Here is a 21,058-nt window from a genome sequence, read left to right on the forward strand (position 1 = left end):
CTGAAGATAAAACTACATTTCAATGTCAATAAACTCAGCAAATATCCTTCCACTCATTAACTTTGTAGATCACACAACATTTGAGTCTTGGTTAGAAGTTTTTTTTTTAAACAAGCAGGAAAAAAAAGATTATTTAGACTCACCGTTGAGTTATAGATTTCTGAATTGTCAACATCTTGCAGAGAAACTACAGGCACAAGAAGGTCTGCAGCTAATTATGACTTTCATAATCATTTTATGTTTTGACTTGTATTTGAGTCATCATTAAAGTCTATAAAATGTCAGAAACATTGCAAAAAAAAAAAAAATGTCCAACAGAATTCCCCAGAGCCCAAAATTGTTTGTTTTGTCCAACTAACTCAAAAGTGTTCATTAAGGGAACCTGTTCTTACACTGTTGTTACATACATACATATATATATATATATATATATATATACACACACACACACACACACACACACATACATACATACATACATACATACATGTATATATAGTTCTCAAAGGTAAAGAATGACCTTCCATGCTCAACAATATTCACATTTAAAGTATATAAACACAGAGAAAACCTGGAAGCTCCTCTGAATTAATTTTGCTGTATATATTACTTTCACAATAATTATTTTGGGAAAAAAACCCAATATCCTGTTGATCCACAAACCATTTCAGCACTAACTAGGCCATATATGTACCAGAGGAGTGTGAGCTTTCACACTATCATCACACTTGAAAGCTGTGAGACGACATGCAGGAGACTACAGTCTGTTTTAGAGTGATCGCTTTAGCTGTGTCTAGAGTGAAACTGGTCAGAGATCAATGGAGGCATCTTTTACTTCACTTCTCAAATCTGAGAAAACCTGCAGCAGGTCTGACTCTGAAGATATGAGCGAAGGGTAAACTGATTTCTGGGTAACTAACTAACTAACTAACTAACTAACTAACTAACTTCTATTATAATCTGGTTTTGTCAGTTTACTCCAAACCAAATGAATGATCTCAAATAACAATAAAAACATGGCTTCTATAATGTTAGAAAGGTATCAGTTGTAAATATGAACTGTAGAATTGAATCCCATGCTACTTGGCTGAACAGCCCCGGCCTGGGCGGAGCTGTGCCGATAATAAGGTGAAGTCATCGCACCGCAAACACCAATTAGAATGTGTTGCCCTAACAGATGTACACGCCGAAGCAGTAATGAAAAGGGGCCTGATCTAGAACATTCAGGTGCACCTGACTGTGTTTAGGACCTTTAAGCTGCCTCTGTGTCCACTAAACCGTTGACGCCACACACACACACATAAATTTGCCATAAAGTTTTATTTTCATGAATGCTTTCACACTTTTATCCTTTATAAAGTTATGTACACATTATTCGCTCCCAAGGTAAATAAAGAGAATATCCAGAGTTTGGAAAGAGAAGGGGGGGGGGGGGGGGGGGGGGGTGGAGAAGGCAACAGAGTAGAAAAAGTAAAGCACAACACATATTTAAACAGAGAACTCTAAATCATGAAATATAATATTGATCTTAAGGAATTTGTCTTGACGTCTACATAATATCGCCAGTAGTTTATATACTCATAATTAGAGGTAGGGTTATAGAAACATGAAATGCTTTGTTGGTTCAACTAATACAATTGGGCCAATTGATGCCAACAGCTCCCCCTGATGGGACCACTGTGAACTGCACGTCATGACTGGGCTCAATCTAAATAATATTCTGAAGAATTTTTATTTCAAAATGAATGTTATTTTCTTTTACACAACAGTGAAATAATCTTGGATATTATAACAGCCTGTTATGCAGAAGTTTGTCAGCAAGCTGCAAGTTTGTTTGTGCTCATGTATATATATATTAAAAATGACTCGTGTAAATGGGGTAAGTCCAATGCATTAATGTAGTTTTGAAAAACTGGTTTTCACATTAAATAATCACAAAGGAGGTGATTACTGACAGGATTATTAAAGAAACTCAAACACACTTTCAGACAAACTTTCTCTCATAAACTGGTGACATGACGGTGCACTGTGTGCAGGTATTCAGTCTATTTGTGCATAATGTACCACATTCACAGCAGAGTCCCCAAATTAATGTATGGATCCGTAAAGGCTTGATGATAACCTTGTGACTATCGGGTGCAGTGTACCAAATATTGATTTAAAAAAAAGAAAAAAAACAGAAGCTATTAACCACAACTGAGTGCAGTCTATTAAAATATATAGTTACACTCACAGGTTTACCTTGGAGCATAATGTGGTTGGTGGCAGAGCTACGCTACACTAGATGTGGATCTGAGAAATGAACTGGTAATGCATTGGAGAATTGAAATGTACATCTTTATCCTTTTCATATTGACTTTGGTTTAAAAAAAAAAAAAAAAAAAAAAAAAAAAAGTCTGGAATTTCACATGATCATTACGATCGGTTAAATGTCTTTAAATAAGGCAACGTTCATTACGAGGTGGCACACTGCAATTCATTATGAATTAACGTTTGTGTGGCACCACCCGATGAAATATTTCAGTTTAAAAATCTAGTTTTCCATTGTGAAAACCAGGCTGCAGTCCGTGTTCAAGTTTGAACATATATGGATGTCAAGTTCAGGCATGCATGCAAACCACTGCTGTGGATTTTTTGAACAGTCGAATAAAATATATCTTGTCTAGGAAGGAAAGAGAAAGAGAACACAGCATTTGCAAACTCAAATCCCATGAGGTATATACTAGAAACTGTGCGCACAGACAACATATATCTTGAGATCCCTAATACGCCATTTCAGTGACAATGGCAGAAGTAAGGCAATTATTTCTTGTTAAGAAAAGTAACTAATCAGCGATACTTGTGAGGAACTCGATGGATTCAGTGCTTGTCAGCCAAAACAAACTCTAGTTTTAAAAGATGGATTATTTTGACAATGCGTCGACATCTGACAGGACCTGCTTTCTGAAGCGCCGCAAGCATGTTACAGTGTATTCTATTAATATGTATTATTAGAAATCAGATCAGAAGACTTTCTGTATTCTTTGGCATGGACCAGAGTTATTGTTGACATGGGATCAAGTTCTTCAAATCAAATGTCCATTACCTACAGTCTGCCCAGTTATCACATCTAGTGTAGCAGATGATCAATACGTGTCAGATGAAAACCAAATGAAGGAACTTGTTCAGGGAAAAAAAAGCACTTCCTGTTGAAAGTTAGTAGGAAGTCTCTTCGGCATGCCCACTCATTTGAAATGACACCTCATGCTCTGATAACAGATTGACACTGCAACATACTTTTGATGCATCTTCATGAGCAACGTCTCCGCGAAAACTGCAATATTATTTCTAGCGTTATGCAGTGCTTATGCTGTAAAAGGAGAAATGCCTAATATAGCATACATCAGGTACTTTAAAACCCCATTTATTCATCGTTTGTTAAATCATTGTTTCAAATGAATGGTTTCTATCTGTGCTCTGTGTGCGAGGATGAGATCAATCGGTTTATCCTGGCTGTCCATGTAAGCGGTGAGCTGGTACCCTGCAGCGTTATCTGATGCCTTGCTTCTATTTCAGTCACGTAAGCCTCGCCTAACAGAAAAAAAAAAAAAAAAAAAAAAGAAAAAAAAAAATCACAGCGCAATTAATTGATTCCTCTATGGTTTTGATTTCCCCTTCCTGTGCCAGCTAATGCATCGGCGAGTACAGCGCTGCGGGATCATTTGTGACCTCTGTAACCTCACACGATGCAAACAAAAATGCCAAACACCTACACTGGAAATCACCAAAAGTGACTCTATGCTGACCAGGCCAATGTGATCCACGAGTCTCTCTGCAAAAAAACAATATAGCTGAAGATCATTTAAGTCCCGGTACAAATCAACAGCTTCACAATAAGGCAATAAACCAAACCTATGCAATTAGTTAGACTAAACATTGTTCAGAGAGAAGGGTTACTGTATGTCTTAAACTGTTTACCATGAAGATACATTAGAAAAATAATATATTTATCCTTCTCCTAAGCTTCTCTATTTCTAAAATATAGACACGTCTCTGAGAAAGACTTTCAAGAACACACGTTGGCTGTGAATGGGGGGGGGGGGGGCGCCTAAGGTCTCTGCCAGCAACAATGTCTGTGGAAAGGTAACAGTTTAAGGTCCAACATTACAAGAACGGACTAAAATGCATTTCATCATCACCAAAGAAGAAGCACTATGGTTTAAATAACAGTTCTTGGCCCACTCAAGTTGCTGGATGGAAATCACCTCCACATCCACACTAAATAAGAAAAAAAAAAAAAACAGAAAATGAAAGTGAAGGAAGTAATCTTTGCTTTTTTCCCTATATTTTTTTGTTAATAATAAATTTAATGAAGCACGTCTTTTAGACTCTCTCTTAGCCGTCTGCAGCTCCAGCCACCACCTATACATCTACCACCTGATGGGAGCAGTCGTTCCTTCCACCTTAAGCTTCCTCTGGCGCTGCGGGCCTCTTCAGGTCCCGGATCTGCTTAATCAGATAGTTCTTCTCATCGCAGAACTGCTCATCCTCCGATCTGTCGGTTTGGAAGTGGCCCAGGAACTCCACGAGTTTGGCCTGGTTCTTCAGCAGGATGTCCAGCACGGGCTGAGTCTTGTTGGGGTTTGCAACAAATACCTTTGGAAAAAAGGGACAACAGAGATGAGAGGCGATTTGAAAAGTTTCATCCTAAACTGAGATACACACTTCTCTTAAAAAAAACACAGCTTTCAATATGTTACCAACTAATCTCAGCAGCATTTCACAGTAAAACTGGATTATTGAACAGGAAATAGTTGCACTGAGGATACGTGGTTAATGTGCACACCTTGAACACATGGAATGCTTCAAACTGGATGTTTCGGCTGTTGTCTCTTAGCAAGTTCATCATCAGCTTCAAGTTCTCCGCCCGACTGATGTATTTTGTCATGACAGTGAAGTTGTGTCTATCCAGCAGAAGTTCCCCGAGGAGCTGAAAAACAGTATGTTATTACAACAATGCAACAATTTTGTAAAACCTTGGCAGAGCATGTCAGTAACACTTGAATTTGAAAGCTCAAAAAAAGTGATTTGATTTGGCCAGAGAGGTGGAGGTTCTACCTTCAAAGACTGACGCTTGGTGACGTAGTTCTCAGAATGCAGGAGTTTCTCGTATTCTGTAAACACCTGACCGACATTTATCATGTTTATTAGTAAGCACAGCTAAGCATTCTTTTGATTAAAGATCAAAAACCACACAGGAGGCTCACCCTGTCATAATTGTTTTCCAGGAAATCTGCACACATTATCTTGTGTCTTGTGAGGAGATCCTGAAAGGCAACAAAAAAAAAAAAAAAAAAAAAAGAGACCAAAGTATTAGAGAAGAACTGTTGGTATGAAGATGCTGGAAACAGAAAAGAAAATATGGCACTGTACCTTGAATGAGGCGAAAGCGTCTGAGGCGATGTCAAAGGTTGAGAGCTCCACATAACCGAAGAAGCAGTAGAAGTCTTCAGAGAAGAGCACTGTCCGCGCCAAAGGCTCGTGACGCAGGCACTCTCTCAGCATCATTCCACAGTTCAGAGCCACTTCTGCGCTCTCATACCTGCACAGGTTGATACATGGTAGGCCCAGGTCAAGTCATTAGCCTCATCAGAACTGAATATAGGCTACTTATAAAACAAACACTGTAGATGTAACAAACAAAAAGAGCAAATAAGCAAAGTCTCTTCAAAATCCATCATAAACACTATTAACACTGTTATTGAGGCATTCAATTTGGATTTGTACTGGTGAGCATTACCCTGCTAGGTCTTATTTTACACGGTGAGATAAGATGGCTGGCCAAATGCAGACAATTAACCAAAAAGGGAACCCATTAGCAGAAGAATCATCTTTAACATCATCGTTAAATGTCAGGTTTTGATGTCCATCTCTGACTATCAAAACTGGATTGTCCTTTTTTTAGAGACGTGACATTTTGGATCAAAGCTCAAAAACACGGCAAGTGGCAAAGATGGCATTTGATCCGCAAAACAGCAGCTTCAACAGACCATAACGCATTGCAGCCGTGAGACATGTTGCTCTGCGAGTAGGCAGGATGACTCAGTTTTTCAGAGCAGTAAAACCAGCACTGCTATCACTGTCTACATCAACATTCGTTACCCACAGGTGAATGCAACAAGTTCACGCTCGTTCCTCCGGGAGTTGTTGAAACACATAATGGGTAATTCGGAAAATCATGAGGCATGTGGAGGGGAAAGTAATTCTCACCTACAAAAATAAAGCTTGAAAAAGTCCACTAAAAAACCGTTACAGTTTAACAGTGTTTAAGAGGCCATTGTACATATAAAGCACTCATAAAACACTGAGTTCCTGTAGCCTGAAAATATGAACTTACCCTTTCAGCAGCATGAAGAGGATTTGTTGTTGCGTAGAGATGTATTCTACCGTGGGTGTACGGCTGCCAATCTGGCGTCTCACAATATTGCTGAACAAATGAACCACATCCTTCTTCCCCTGTAAAAAAGAAGAAAAAAAAGAAGGCACACAGAGAGGTTAATGGCTGACTGGGTGCTGATGATATGTAAAGACTTTTTTTTTTTTTTTTTTTTTATTGCTCAGGGCATCGATGTTCAAATCAGGCTTGCAGTGGGAGCAACCCTGATCATTTGGTGTCGGCACAAAAAGATCAATACTTTAAACACAAATAAAGTCATTGCAGAAAAAAAAAGTGCACCCCCCCCCACACCTCAAAATCAATCCTCTGCAGGTTTGCAATGAGAGCAATGAGGAGGTTGGTGTTGTACAGCTCTTGTGCAAGCTGAGCCACTGCTTCGGTTTGAGGCTCCTTGTCCCCGGTTCCACTAAGCACCTCCTTCAGGGAGGCCAGGTTTTTGGACACCTCCTCTGCAACCTTTAGTGGGGGAAAAGAGTGAAAGACCAAGACCATCAGGTGGGGATGAGAATGACAGACAATTATCATAAATATGAGACGGTTCATAGCTGACCTTTTCACACTTTTTGCTGTCCCCAGCATCCATCTTTTCCATGTACGCCACATTCTCCTTCAAACTCCTCACTATGTCAGCTGGGCTCTTCTGAGACTTCCCAAAAGGAAAAGGCATGATGGAGACTGGTGGTGCAAGCCCTGATCTCTGTAGGAAACACAACACCAGATCAGCTTCCTGGACCTGTTTGCATCAGGAAATGGCTGAAAAGCTCTCAAGCAACAAAACAGCTAATGAGCCTGAAAAGTTACAGTGCAGAGTTACAGAGACCCGCAGCTAGCTCGCATGCTAACATCACAGTAGTTTCCAAAGAGCATGCGGGTCCATTAGCGCTAAACTAACACTTTCACCACCACCCCCACCCCTTTGTTATGAGTGTGTATAGTTAGCATTAGCCCAGGCCAACCTCACCAAACGAGGAGAACAAGGCGGCAACAATGTCAGCCAAACTCAGCAGCAAAGTTCAGCTAGCTTGTGACCTAGTTAGCATTAGCAAGGAACCAGAAAAACAGGCAGTGAACAGGCGGACAGAGGGCAACACACACACACACACACACACACACACACACACACACACACACACACACACACACACACACATACACACACACACACACACACACACACACACACACACACACACACACAGTCAGGACTCACCGTCGGGACTGTGGAGTCTGAAGCTGGAGGAGCTGTGCGGCTAAAGGTTAGCTTCAGCTAGCTGCTAGCAGGTCGTCCCCGCTGCGACGCTTTTACTTTGAAAGGTTCTGTAACGCGGAGATAAAGTTGTCTGATCGAAGCTACAAGTTGCTCAGTTGTCCGACCTGCATCGCTGTGGGTTTTCACGTGAATCCCTCCCCTCGTGACCGCCTGTCACCTCGCCTGTAGCCGCCTAGTTGTGGAGAGAGAGTCGCCCGTCTGACAACTTCATTTCCCTGTTCTGCTGTAGCCCCCGTCCTCTCCCGTCCCAGGGACACTGGGCGGGTATGTTTTGCTTTACAAAATGACTGCCACTACCGTTGTCCAATCCTCTTTAACCGATGCGGAGTCGTAGGAACTCCCACTGCGCTTTAGGTACGCATGTTTCGGGGCCGGTGTGGGTGGACTGATGAGAGAATAAACGGGAAGCCCCGTCAGCCGGACTGCCCCGTGACGGAAACCGAGCGCACCTACATTCTCCAGAAAGATAAGGGGAAAAAACATGTACTGAGAGTTTTCACTTTATGTGTGAATGGAATTTAACTTTGCATTGTGTATTGTATTACATTACTTTACATTACATTACTTTAGATTAGATTACTGTACATTACATTACATTACATTACTTTACTTTACTTTACATTACATTACATTACATTACATTACTTTACTTTATTTTAATTTACATTACTTTAATTTACATTACTTTACTGTACATTACTTTACTGTACATTACATTACTTTACTTTACATTACTTTACTGTACATTACTTTACTGTACATTACTTTACTTTACATTACATTACATTACTTTACATTACTTTACATTACATAACATTACTTTACTTTAATTTACTTTACTTTACTGTACATTACTTTACATTACATTACTTTACATTACTTTACTGTACATTACATTACTTTATTTTACTTTACTTTACTGTACATTACATTATTTTACATTACTTTACATAACATTACATTACTTTACTTTACTGTACATTACTTTACATTACATTACTTTACATTACATTACTTTACATTACATTACTTTACTTTACTTTACTTTACTGTACATTACATAACATTACATTACTGTACATTACATAACATAACATTACATTACATTACATTACATTACATTACATTACATCACTGTACTTTACATTACATTACATTACATTACATTTACACGCTTTTATACACTTACAATAAGTGTATTCAACATAGGTATTCAAGAGAACTACTAGTCACCAGAAGTCATAAGTGCATCAACTTTCTTAAATAAGCACCTAAGAGCATAAACCAGAGCAAAAGTACAGAAACAAACTAATACGAAAACAATAAGTGCAACAAACTAATACGAATACAATAAGTGCAACAGACTAATATGAATACAATTACCACTTGTGAAACGCAGGATACTTTTTATACCTAGAGCATTAGGTTTATTAGTAGTCATTTTCTTTCTGAAGTCCTGAACATCAGTCCAGCATATTTAGATAAGTGTCACTCGTCAACTCACAACTACGAGCATTGCTAGAGGATAAAATGCTCTTCACTCAGAACTGCGGATTTAGACCTGGCCATATAGTGCAATGTCAAATACAATTATGCTGCACTCTTTGTACAACTGCCTGAGGCTTTTGAAACCATTGATCACAACCCTGTAAAATAAGCTGTTCTTCATTGGTTTTGATTGATCGTCTGGTTCAAATCATATCTTTATGGTAGAGTTCAAATGACTTCAGGGTGTTCCACAAGGATCAATCTTATGCCCTCTGCCAATTACTCTATATAATATTTACTATAATAAAACAATATGTATAATTCATTTTGGTACTGCAATGTCTATATTGATGCTGATAATGCTGATAATGTCCAGATTTAACCTCTCAAGGGCCCAAGCTTTGCTGTTGGGCAGATGGGCCCCTAACTAACACCCACTCAGTATTGTGCACACACATTCAAGTATAGATTACACATAGGACTATATGGACTTTTTTTTATGAATAATACCTTGAGATTAGGTATTACAGAGCAAGCACTGAACAATTTACAGTTTGGTGACAAAAAGACCTGAAATGAGCTGAAACAACTCTTTTTTCAATTCAAATCTGACATAAAACAAGTTTTTGTCAAATCCATGGTGAAGCTGCTTAAAACATGGCCCGACTGGATATTAAACATCGATAATAAAGCCATTTTCATGAGGTATTTACTTTTGTTGCCAATGACTTCAGGGTGTTCCACAAGGATCAATCTTATGCCCTCTGCCAATTACTCTATACAATATCTACCATAATAAAACAATATGTATAATTCATTTTGGTACTGCAATGTCTATATTGATTCTGTCACCTGATAATGTCCGGATTTAACCTCTCAAGGGCCCAAGCTTTGCTGTTGGGCAGATGGGCCCCTAACTAACACCCACTCAGTATTCAATTCAATTCAATTCAATTCAGTTTATTTTGTATAGCCCAGAATCACAAATTACAAATTTGCCTCAGAGGGCTTTACAATCTGTGCACATGCACAGGAAAAACTCCCCTAAAAAACCCCTTTAACAGGGAGAAAAAAGGAAGAAACCTGTGGGAGAACGACAGAGGAGGGATCCTTCTCCCAGGATGGACAGAATGCAATAGATGTCATGTGTACAGAATGAACAGCATAACAGAGATACAACACATTCAATGTATATGACATAAATGGTTCATATAATAAGACTACTTATAATAACAGCAGCAATTATTACAGTAGAATTATAGTTATGAAAATAGGGATAGTAATGTGATTAATAATAATAATCGAAGTAGCAGTGGGTGTCAATCGGCTCACAGCAGGAGGCACAACTACGGTCCAGGTACCACAACGATTCATGGAAACCTGCAGAACGAGAAAGCAAAAGGGCTTCAGGGTGGAAGTAAAGCTAAAATGCTTAAATGGTGCAGGTAATAGTAATAGTAATGTGACTAGTAATAATAATGGTGGTAGCAGTCGGTGTCAGCAGGGCCGTAGCAGGATGCACGACCACGGTCCAGGTACAGCCACGATTTATAGAAGCCTGCGAAGCGAGAAAGCACAAAGACTCCAGGGTACAAGCAAGTCAATAAGCGTAATAGTACAGGCAATAATAATAGTAATGTGACTAATAATGATAGTGGTAGTAGTAGTGGGTGTCAGCAGGGCCTCAGAAGGTGGCACGAAGACAGTCCAAATATAACCCCGATTCCTGGGAACCTGCGAGGCGAGAAAGCACAAGAACTCCGGGGAAGAAGCAAAATCAGTAATGTGCATAAATAGGAGATTAATACATAAAAATGGAGGGAGAGAAGAGGAGAGAGGAGCTCAGTGTATCCTAGGTATTCCCCTGGCTGTCTAGGCATATAGCAGCATATCTAGGGGCTGGACCAAGGAGAACCTGAACCAGCCCTAACTATAAGCGCTATCAAAAAGGAAGGTCTTAAGCCTGCTCTTGAAAGTGGTGAGTGTGTCTGCCCCCCGGACTGAAACTGGAACCTGGTTCCACAGAAGAGGAGCCTGATAACTGAAGGCTCTGGCTCCCATCCTACTTTTATATACTCTAGGAACCACAAGTAACCCTGCATTGATTTTTTTTTGGTATTGTGCACACACATTCAAGTATAGATTACACATAGGACTATATGGACTTTTTTTTATGAATAATACCTTGAGATTAGGTATTACAGAGCAAGCACTGAACAATTTACAGTTTGGTGACAAAAAGACCTGAAATGAGCTGAAACAACTCTTTTTTCAACTCAAATCTGACATAAAACTAATTTTTGTCAAATGTATTGTGAAGCTGCTTAAAACATGGCCCGACTGGATATTAAACATCGATAATAAAGCCATTTTCATGAGGTATTTACTTTTGTTGCCAATGACTTCAGGGTGTTCCACAAGGATCAATCTTATGCCCTCTGCCAATTACTCTATATAATATCTACCATAATAAAACAATATGTATAATTCATTTTGGTACTGCAATGTCTATATTGATGCTGTCACTTGATAATGTCCGGATTTAACCTCTCAAGGGCCCAAGCTTTGCTGTTGGGCAGATGGGCCCCTAACTAACACCCACTCAGTATTGTGCACACACATTCAAGTATAGATTACACATAGGACTATATGAATAATACCTTGAAATTAGGCATTACAGAGCAAGCACTGAACAATTTACAGTTTGGTGACAAAAATACCTGAAATTAGCTGAAACAACTCTTTTTTCAACTCAAATCTGACACAAAACAAGTTCTTGTCAAATGTATTTGTGAAGCTGCTTAAAACATGGCCCGACTGGATATTAAACATCGATAATAAAGCCATTTTCATGAGTTTTTTTCTTTTTTGTAAAGCACCGGCGTCTCTTCATGGTTGAAACCTCGCCACGCACATTCACCCACACGACTTTTATTCTGAAAGCCATGCTCCGGAGGTCCTGCTGTCGCGCGCGCGCTGTAGCTCGCTTGATGCTCAAAAAAAAAAAAAAAAAAAAAAAAAAAAAAAAAAAAAAAAAAAAGGGCTCACGATCACTTCTGAAGGACGGGGAGAAAACACGGGGCGCTGCTCGGTAAACACGTCCCCCCGCCGTCCCTCACCGGCCCGGCGCTGCACGGCTACACGAGCAGGTAAGCGGGGAGCTGCGTGGCGGAGGCCGGGCGGCGGCCGCCTGCTTGTCCGGCCTCTCGTGTGTCTCTTTCCGGGCCGCTCAGCTGGCGTCTCCCGCACGGGGACACATCTCGCGTGGAGGCTCTCTCTGCTCCAGAACGGGCTGCGAACACCCGCGCGCCTGCAGTGAGAACCCCCCCGCGTTTAAAGCGCGTTATAGCCGGTAAACACAGCGGGGACGCAGTGCAGAAGTGTCCCCATGACCAGCTGGGTGTCCCCACATGCAGAGGCCTTGCAGGACACGTCGGAGAGCAGCAGCGGCGGTGGTGGTGGTGGTGGTGGACATTTGTCCTCACTTATAGCGGACTCAGTCTCGTGCAGATGGAGACACACACACACACCCCCTTCTATTCAAAACTTTGCAAGAGAAATGTGTGTGCACTTTTTCATTTTTTTTATTATTATATTTTTTAGTACGTTTCCCTCGCTCTTGTCTCACACCGAGCACGGCATCGCCATGTAACACAACACGGAGCTAAGAGAGCGTTTCAGAGAGCACACGGTGGTGGGTACCCGGGTTTGTCTGTCCTTTGCCCGGGCAGGGATGTGTGTTTGCACCGCTGATGCAGCCGCCGCAGTGAAGCCCCGGCCTTGGGCTGTGGAGGCTGTGGTGGCTCTATCAAAGGCGTCGCAGCACACTGCTATTGTGAGTTAGAAGAAAAAGAAACACCCACTTTCATTTGTGGACTGTTAAGGATTAAGTTCATGTTTCTTTACTGCTTATATTTAATACATCTGTGGACTATAACAGGATATCTCTGTGCACATGACGGCACAGATTTGATCTCCTCCCCTACGTTCAACAGCAGTGATGGATTTCTAACTAATCTTGCATCATTTTTTTTTTTTAAGAAAATATATTGTTTAACATACAATACAAAGGTTTGATAAAAAAAAAAAAAAAAAAAAAAGATGCAGCTGAAATCATCCCAGCTGTTGGTAATGTGTGTGTGTGTGTGTGTGTGTGCTCACTGAGGCATTACAGTCAAATATTGAATATTTTCTACCCTTTCATTATTTTTCTTTAGAGACTGGGATGGTTTCAAGTTGGGGGCAGACGAGATGTTGTAGAATATTGGAGCAGACTGTGTGTGCAGAAATAAAAAACATGTTGCATCATTTGCAGAAATGCTACTCTTTTGGGGGGGGGGATTGCCTGCAATAAGAGGAAGCCCCTCTTTGTAAGGTAAATTGGTTTGTCTCTGATTTCCATAAACCTATATCCTGTTTAGTCTGATTTATGGCTGGGATAAATGTAAATTAAAACACACACACACACACACACACACACACACACACACACACACACACACACACACACAGGATCTCACAAAATTCTGATATAGGTCAGAGGTTTTACTGGACACTCTTGATTTTCCGTAGTCACACTAAAGGCCGTCAGAGACTCTTCATCGCACAGTAGACCAAAATGAACGAGGATCAGAAGTTGACAGAGTGTCAGGCTGTAGTCTAGTAATAAATGTGCGGTTCCTGTGTGGGATCCGTCTGAGGCTTTGTTGGTCAAGTGTTTGTAGGACACAGGACTTTTCTTTGGATGACTTTCATTGCTCTACTTTGAGTTACTTGGAGTAGTAGTTAAGGGGTTCTAATGGCTCCCTACCATAGGGTTATATTATTTCACAATACTCACATTTAGTTTGTGAAAGAACTTGATTTTCCAGAGTACAGGTTAGTGTACAATAATTCAACCTGTGAGGGATGTTTTGACATTGTTAATCCCTGATTATGAACACAATAATAACTGAATAAACAACTCCAAACTCTGTTATCTTGTTGCCTACTGTTACCTCATAATTCATTCTTATCTATGTTGCCAATGACTCTGGGCATCACCAACATATTGTATTCATTTCAGAGTCTTGCGGCATCAAGTTTGAGTCAGATGTGAGTTGCGATTATGAGCAACATGCATGACAAGTGCGTCGATGTGTATGAAAGCTGTTATACTGTAAATGAAGAGAACATGGCCAGGCAGTGTAACTGTATGATTGAGTGCATTTTACAAGTGTTTTTTAAATGCTTTATTAATATCTATGAAAAAAGGATCTACCAGCTTATGAACTGTGAAGCTATCTTGTCGTTCTCACTTAACAAATTTGTCTTTTTTTTGTTTTTGTTTCTTTCATCAGAGACTTGATCAACCAAACAAAAAAGCCTTTTGTCATGTCGGGACAGAAGAAAGGAGCTGCATCGCGGCTGCTTAAATGTGCCTTCTGCAGAACCAACCGGGACAAGGAGTGCGGGCAGCTGATAATGTCGGACAGCCAGAAGGTGGCAGCCCACCACAAGTGCATGGTGAGGAGAGCACACTGCTCTCAACCTTTGTAGCCTGTGATCCCTCTAGACTTAGGCATGCTTACTGGTAAACGTAGTAACTAATGTAAAATACGGAACAAATCAGCAGAAACAACTTTGGATTTTGTGTTTTTGCTGTTGTTTCACCTACTTATATTCCTGTATAAATAAGTTCGGCATTTCATAAAGTTAAAAAAAGGGAAACGGTTTAAAAATGAAAAGCTAAATTTAGCAGAAAGAGGTGATTTATCCCCCGTAAATGATCTTGATGGGCCCCAGTGTGTCTTCTTGTCCTCTGGGTGATCCTGACCTCCACTGCACTGCTCCACACACTCCTACATACCATTTACATTTCACGATAATCACGTCACTGTGAAATCAGTTCAGATGCTGGTTTAAACACGTGACATCTATCAGTGTGAAAAATGGTGCATCGGCAGTGGTCATGAGGGAAATTAAAATGCAGATATTGCACTTCTCATCATCATAATAAAAGACTGCACAAACCAATTTACATTTTTCTGTTAATAAATGTCCCATGCAGCTTTTCTCCTCTGCCCTGGTCACATCTCACTCAGACAGCGAAAACATCGGAGGATTTTCCATCGAGGATGTGAAAAAGGAGATCAAGAGGGGAAATAAATTGGTAAGTGCCCCTCTCAGTTAGAATTTGTCCATAAATGTTTTTTAATTCAAATGTGTATGACTTGTAGATTTTAACAGCCCCCCCCACATCCAAACACTGTGCACATATGAGAATATGCACTAGCTGCTTTATTGAACAGATAATAACTAATGATGATGATGATGATGCATGTTTTTATACACTTGAGAGTATGGTACCTTAATTGTGGATACCTGTCTATCTTGTAAATACATAGTGTATATGTGTGTGGATGTATACTGAACCCATATGTACGTTTCCTACGGAGGAGGTGTTGTTACTAGTTTGTACCGTCTCATGATTTATCTCATGTTTAATTAGGGAATATCACCTTTTTCCATCTAATAAGATCTAGAATTAGACATGTTGTTTTGAAAGAACAGGTTGTGGCTCATTCCTCAAGCTGACAAACTATTAGAAGATGACCAGCTGCACTTTTTTCTTCATGTATGTGAATATCCGAGGAGTCTGACGCTGAAAAGCAATTTTAGTCTAATTGGCAGCATGTCTAATATAATTTGCATTTATATTGCTGTAAATTAAAATCGCTGTCACACATTATATTTAAGTTACTTTATTATAATCCTTCTGGCTCTTGCTCACGCCATTATATTATATCAACACTATTCTGTAAAAGGTTACCAGTATATTATCAGGTGCAGTGTTTATTTATACACATATCTCTAGGCGTTATGTATCAGTTAGTTCCTATACCTATGTATATAATTAACAGTCATCAACTACGACTTACATATACATGTTTTTTTTAATAAGATGCTAACAAACTGATTAATAATTATATTTATACATGATATTTACAGCCTTTTCATTTTTAGCTTTCTCTGCTGTTTTGTTCTATTTCAAAAATAAATAATAATAATAATCTTATTATCCTATGCCATCATTTCATGATATTTACATATTGCCTTTCAGAGATTGGTGTCCGTCAGTAATTCTTATTCAGACCCCCGTCGTAAAGTCACGTTTAACATTACTAATTGAAAAAAGCAGCTCACTAGTTGTCAGCTATTTTAAATGGATATCAATGGTTGTGGTAGTGCATGTGCTTGGCTGTTTTTCCTTTTAAGATGTAGGTCTGTTTCCTTCCCGTCAGATGTGTTCTTCATGCCACCGGCCGGGTGCCACCATCGGCTGCGATGTGAAGACGTGCCGGAGGACGTATCACTACTACTGCGCTTTGAAGGACAAAGCTCAGATCAAAGAGAATCCCTCACAAGGGATTTACCTGTAAGCCACTTTGCCTTTGATCAAGCACAAACCTACTGCAAACAAAAATATATATTGTTCATTCATGTTAGATTTAATTAAAATATGTTTATTTCTCTCCCGAACATAGTGTTTACTGTCGCAAACACCGGGATGCCTCTCAGGATGGAATTCAAGGTAAAGTATGAACATCTGTTATATCATAAGGCTGATTGGATTCATTTTTCATTTTATATCAAATTAATATTCTACTGCAAAACATGCTCTTACAGGAATTGCCCCGATTATCTGTCTTGTTCTTTACATGTAGTCTGATTAAAGTTCTTGATGCGTTATTTGTCTCTAAACTGTCAATAAAAAAATGCTTGCATGATTCTTTTCTTGGATATGTAATGAACTGAAAAGTTTGTCCTAATCAGGCCTGTTGTTTCTTCGTTAGATGAAGAGGGAGCGGTGGCCAGCGATTCAGACTCGTCGCCCCCACAAAGTAGGGGCAGAGGAAGGTTTGAGAAAGGACGAGCCAAGGTCGGTTCTCGTGGCCAATCAGAGGACACCCGCTCCACTTCCTCACAGGCGGCAGACGAGGAGAGTTCCTCCCATGTAAGGGCAGCACATCTGTTCGCAAATGCAATCTGTGAGATTGACTGGAATGGTCTGTTGTCTGAGCTCGGACTAATGAGCGTTGTTGTCTTGTGTGTTCCAGCGGGACAGGTCACCTCTTCGGGCCAGCGTGGCGGACGGCGGCCAGCGCTGTGGCTTCTGTCACGCCGGCGAGGAAGAGAACGAGAAAAGAGGCATGCTTCACACCGACAACTCCAAAAAAGTGGCTGCACACTACAAGTGCATGGTAAGATTGTCTCGTTGGGGGGTCACTTTATACTGTGAATGTGCTTTCACAATTCTGTCACTTTTATATCTGTGTCATCTATGATCCCGTCCAGCTTTTCTCATCGGGGACGGTGCAGCTGACCACCACGTCACGGGCTGAATTTGGAAACTTTGACGTGAAGACAGTCATCCAGGAAATCAAGAGGGGGAAAAGAATGGTGGGAAGATTTGTATAACCTCTAAACTGTCTAAAGACAAAAAACAGCTTATCATATTTGACAAAATAAATAAATAAAATGTTGTTTTTACAGAAATGCACACTCTGCACTCAGTTGGGTGCCACCATTGGGTGTGAGATCAAGGCGTGTGTGAAGACCTACCACTATCACTGCGGCCTGCAGGACAAAGCCAAGTACATTGAAAACATGGCGCGTGGCATCTACAAGTGAGCTCAACTAGCTTTCCCCTCGCAACCAGATTTACAGATTTTGACTGTATTATTGTATTTTTAACATGGAGATTTTCTCTGCATAATTACAGTAATTGTGACCACATGATCATTTTTTCACTTTGATGTTAAGTTTTGCATATAATCATCAGGTTGCACTTAGGCTTTGAATGCCATTATTGTAAAGGCTGTTCACAAATGCCCTTGTGAATCTGATTTAAGCTTTTATTTTGTACATGTGAAAATATGATAGATGTTTAACTTGTACACCTGAAGAAAAACACAGACATGGTCGTCCTCGGCTCGATCACAATGCTGATTAATGCCATTTAGAGACTGCTTCTGTGGATTTCTAATTTCCTAGAAAGAAAGTTCTGTTTAAATTCAGTTTCACTCAACAAGTGCGTGTGGTGTTTTTTTAAAGACTATACTGCAAGAACCACAGCGGCAACGAGGAGAGGGATGAAGAAGACGAGGAACGGGAGAATCGCAGTAGACAAAGGGCAGCAAACAACCACGGAGAAACACCGTCAACGCAAGTGAACGGCAACTAGGTGCGTTATTAGTGGTTGTTGCTGCTGCACACACAAACTATGTTTAAAACATACTAAATGTACACCTTTCATGTCAAACGTGAGGTGTCAGTGTTTCCCTACAGCAGAAATATCATGTGCAATATAACTTTTTTTCATTTTTTTTATATCATTGCCAATATAACTCTCAATATCATGCACAATTTCATTTTTCTATTTTAGTTTTTATCAGGCACTGGTGTTAGTATTACGTCTTATAGACTTTTTTTGGGAGTTTACTTTTTCTATTTAAGTTGAATTTTAGTTTGTACTATATTTATTCTTATTGCTATTCTATTTGGCACTGGTGTCTTTTATGTTTATATTTTGACTATTGTTTTTTTTATTTTTCTGTCTCTTCAATCTCTGGGACCAACCTTTCCTTTGGGATTACTAAGTATGCTATTATATCTTAATAAACAGAGTTTTAACATTTCCTGTCATTTCATTGATGCTTCTCCTACAGGTTGGTCTGATGGATGTGGCGTGGGGTGAAACCAGAAGATCTTGAATACGACGGAGGGATATTTTTTTATACTCAATCTTAGCCCGCTCACAAAGTCGTGGTCTACAAGCTCCCAAGAGTCCTTTTTTTTATCTACACGGTTTCTCCCAGTAAATGGACACGATGTCCCAGTGTGCGCCAGATGTCGTCTACATGTGAAACCCAGTTTTGACTCGTCTGGATGAGCTGCTCACAGACTGCTGCAGGATCACGCAAAGCCACGGCTCATCTTCTCCAGAAGTCAGCGACGGGCTCAATTACAAATACATCTATTGTTTCGGCGGGTAAAAGCTGATGGACTGATCTTCTGATTGTCACTCACTGCCCATGTCCCCCGTCCCCGTCCCCCCCCTGCAGATTACATGACACACACTTGCTGAAACAAATGCATTCTGGCTCTTCCTTCGCTTCTTAAGGACTCACTTTTCAGAGGGGTCTGTTTGTTACTAGTCACTCTATCAAGTTGTGCAGTTTGATTACCTTGTTTCTGTAATCATGTCTTAAGAATACTCTTTTCATGTTAGCCTTTCTTTCTTGATATGTAATATTTTGCTACTGTATTATCATCATGAGTAATTTTTTGAATATCTGGATTTCAGACAGTCGCATTACAAGTTTCGCCAGCATGCACTTGGATTTTTCCCTCACTGTTCAAGGTGGCATTTTTTTTTTATTATTTAGCTACCAAAGGGCAATGTAGAGCTCTTTAGAGGAGATGGCCTGACTTCTTTGATGTACTGTTACCTGTATCTCTACAAATGTACCCATGAATGATTGGAAATAGAAAATATTTTTATTTTACACATTTACTGAGTGAGTCTTTTATTTGGAAAGTGTGTCCGTAGGGCACTCGAAACACAGAGCAGTACTCCCGGCCGGTCCCAGGATGTTAAAGGTGAAGAAGACCTGCGGGGAGGTTTGAGGAGTGAGGAATGTCACATAAGCTGCCGTGATATAAAGTCAGAGCTCTCCATTCACAGCAAGGCCTAACCTGCTCCTATCTGGAGCTCCTGCTCCTGTTAAACTACTTTGTATGGAGGAATTTGGGCAATTTATTTATATAGATTGGCAAATGTAATGCACTTAAATAGATAATAATTAGGTCCACACTATAATACGTAGAAACCTTGATGTAGTATGCTGCTAGTAAAGCCGTTAGCATCGATTATAGTAAAGCTCTATGTTGATGTAGTTTATGTCAGAAGTCAAATCATGACTATGTAAGGCTGCTATAAGATTTATAGTAAAACATTTGCTGAACCAGATACAAATGTGGTAAGCCTGCAGATTTACCAGTGTTCCATTATTCCTTAAAATACTTATATAGGGCAACGGAAAAAAAATACTGAATTTACATTTTTTTTTTACTGTATTTTACAGCTCAGTTTTAATGCGTTATGCTGGGTTCCTATTCTTTTCTACATAACAACTAGTCAAATTCTCTTATCCATTTACATTCTTATATACAACAGTTTCTCTTTTTACCCAGAAGACCCTGCAAACAACCATCAGACCAACCTGCTTCAAGAAATCCGCAAGTGGATGTTAAAGAATGTACACAGCTTAATGCTCATAAGACAGAGATATTAATCAAAGATCAAGATAGTCCAATCACCCAAATATCAAACTTTCTTGGGTCACTGTCCCATTCTATAACTCAGCATTGCAGAAATGTTGGTGTCATTTTTGATCAGAACCTCAGTTTAGACAAACCCATTAAATCAGTGTTTCAATCCTGCTTTCATCATCTCTGAAACATTTCAAGGATCAGACCATTTCTTTCTCCAGAAAATCTTGAAACCCCCTCCTGCCTCCAGCTATATATATATATATATATATATATATATATATATATATATGCAGTAATATTACACAGTACAAAGTGTGATATCACAAGGTGACAGAGCCTTTGCAGTTAGGGCTCCTAGACTATAGAAAATTAACTATTGAAATTAAACTTTTATTATGTTTTTTGTTTTGCTTTTAGATCACTGTATTCTCTTTGTGCTACATTTGCTCTATTTTTTTATTGTAAAGCACTTTGTAACGATCATTTGAGAGTTGCTATATAAATAACGATTTTATTATTAATATTATTATCATTGTTATAACGGG

The 21,058-nt window shown here is 39.7% G+C and overlaps 2 protein-coding genes across 2 annotated transcripts; one reads left to right on the plus strand and one right to left on the minus strand.

Moving 5' to 3' along the window:
- Window positions 1-4,082: 4,082 nt before the first annotated feature.
- cab39l1 (calcium binding protein 39, like 1) lies at window positions 4,083-7,975 on the minus strand. The gene is made up of 9 exons (XM_054597342.1): window positions 7,647-7,975; window positions 6,987-7,133; window positions 6,728-6,892; window positions 6,377-6,495; window positions 5,413-5,581; window positions 5,247-5,306; window positions 5,098-5,163; window positions 4,826-4,969; window positions 4,083-4,635 (listed from the first exon to the last, which is right to left on the minus strand). The coding sequence occupies exons 2-9, from the start codon at window positions 7,101-7,103 to the stop codon at window positions 4,444-4,446; spliced, it is 1,032 nt and encodes a 343-aa protein (XP_054453317.1). The 5' UTR covers window positions 7,104-7,133; window positions 7,647-7,975; the 3' UTR covers window positions 4,083-4,443.
- Window positions 7,976-12,232: 4,257 nt separating this feature from the next.
- phf6 (PHD finger protein 6) lies at window positions 12,233-19,716 on the plus strand. Its single transcript, XM_054597772.1, has 11 exons — window positions 12,233-12,343; window positions 14,534-14,699; window positions 15,244-15,345; window positions 16,478-16,611; window positions 16,721-16,767; window positions 17,030-17,190; window positions 17,294-17,437; window positions 17,532-17,636; window positions 17,730-17,863; window positions 18,291-18,420; window positions 18,905-19,716. The coding sequence occupies exons 2-10, from the start codon at window positions 14,568-14,570 to the stop codon at window positions 18,418-18,420; spliced, it is 1,089 nt and encodes a 362-aa protein (XP_054453747.1). The 5' UTR covers window positions 12,233-12,343; window positions 14,534-14,567; the 3' UTR covers window positions 18,905-19,716.
- The last annotated feature ends 1,342 nt before the right edge of the window (window positions 19,717-21,058 follow it).

The sequence above is a fragment of the Anoplopoma fimbria genome, chromosome 4 (genome assembly GCF_027596085.1).
Source record: "Anoplopoma fimbria isolate UVic2021 breed Golden Eagle Sablefish chromosome 4, Afim_UVic_2022, whole genome shotgun sequence".
NCBI lineage: Eukaryota > Metazoa > Chordata > Actinopteri > Perciformes > Anoplopomatidae > Anoplopoma > Anoplopoma fimbria.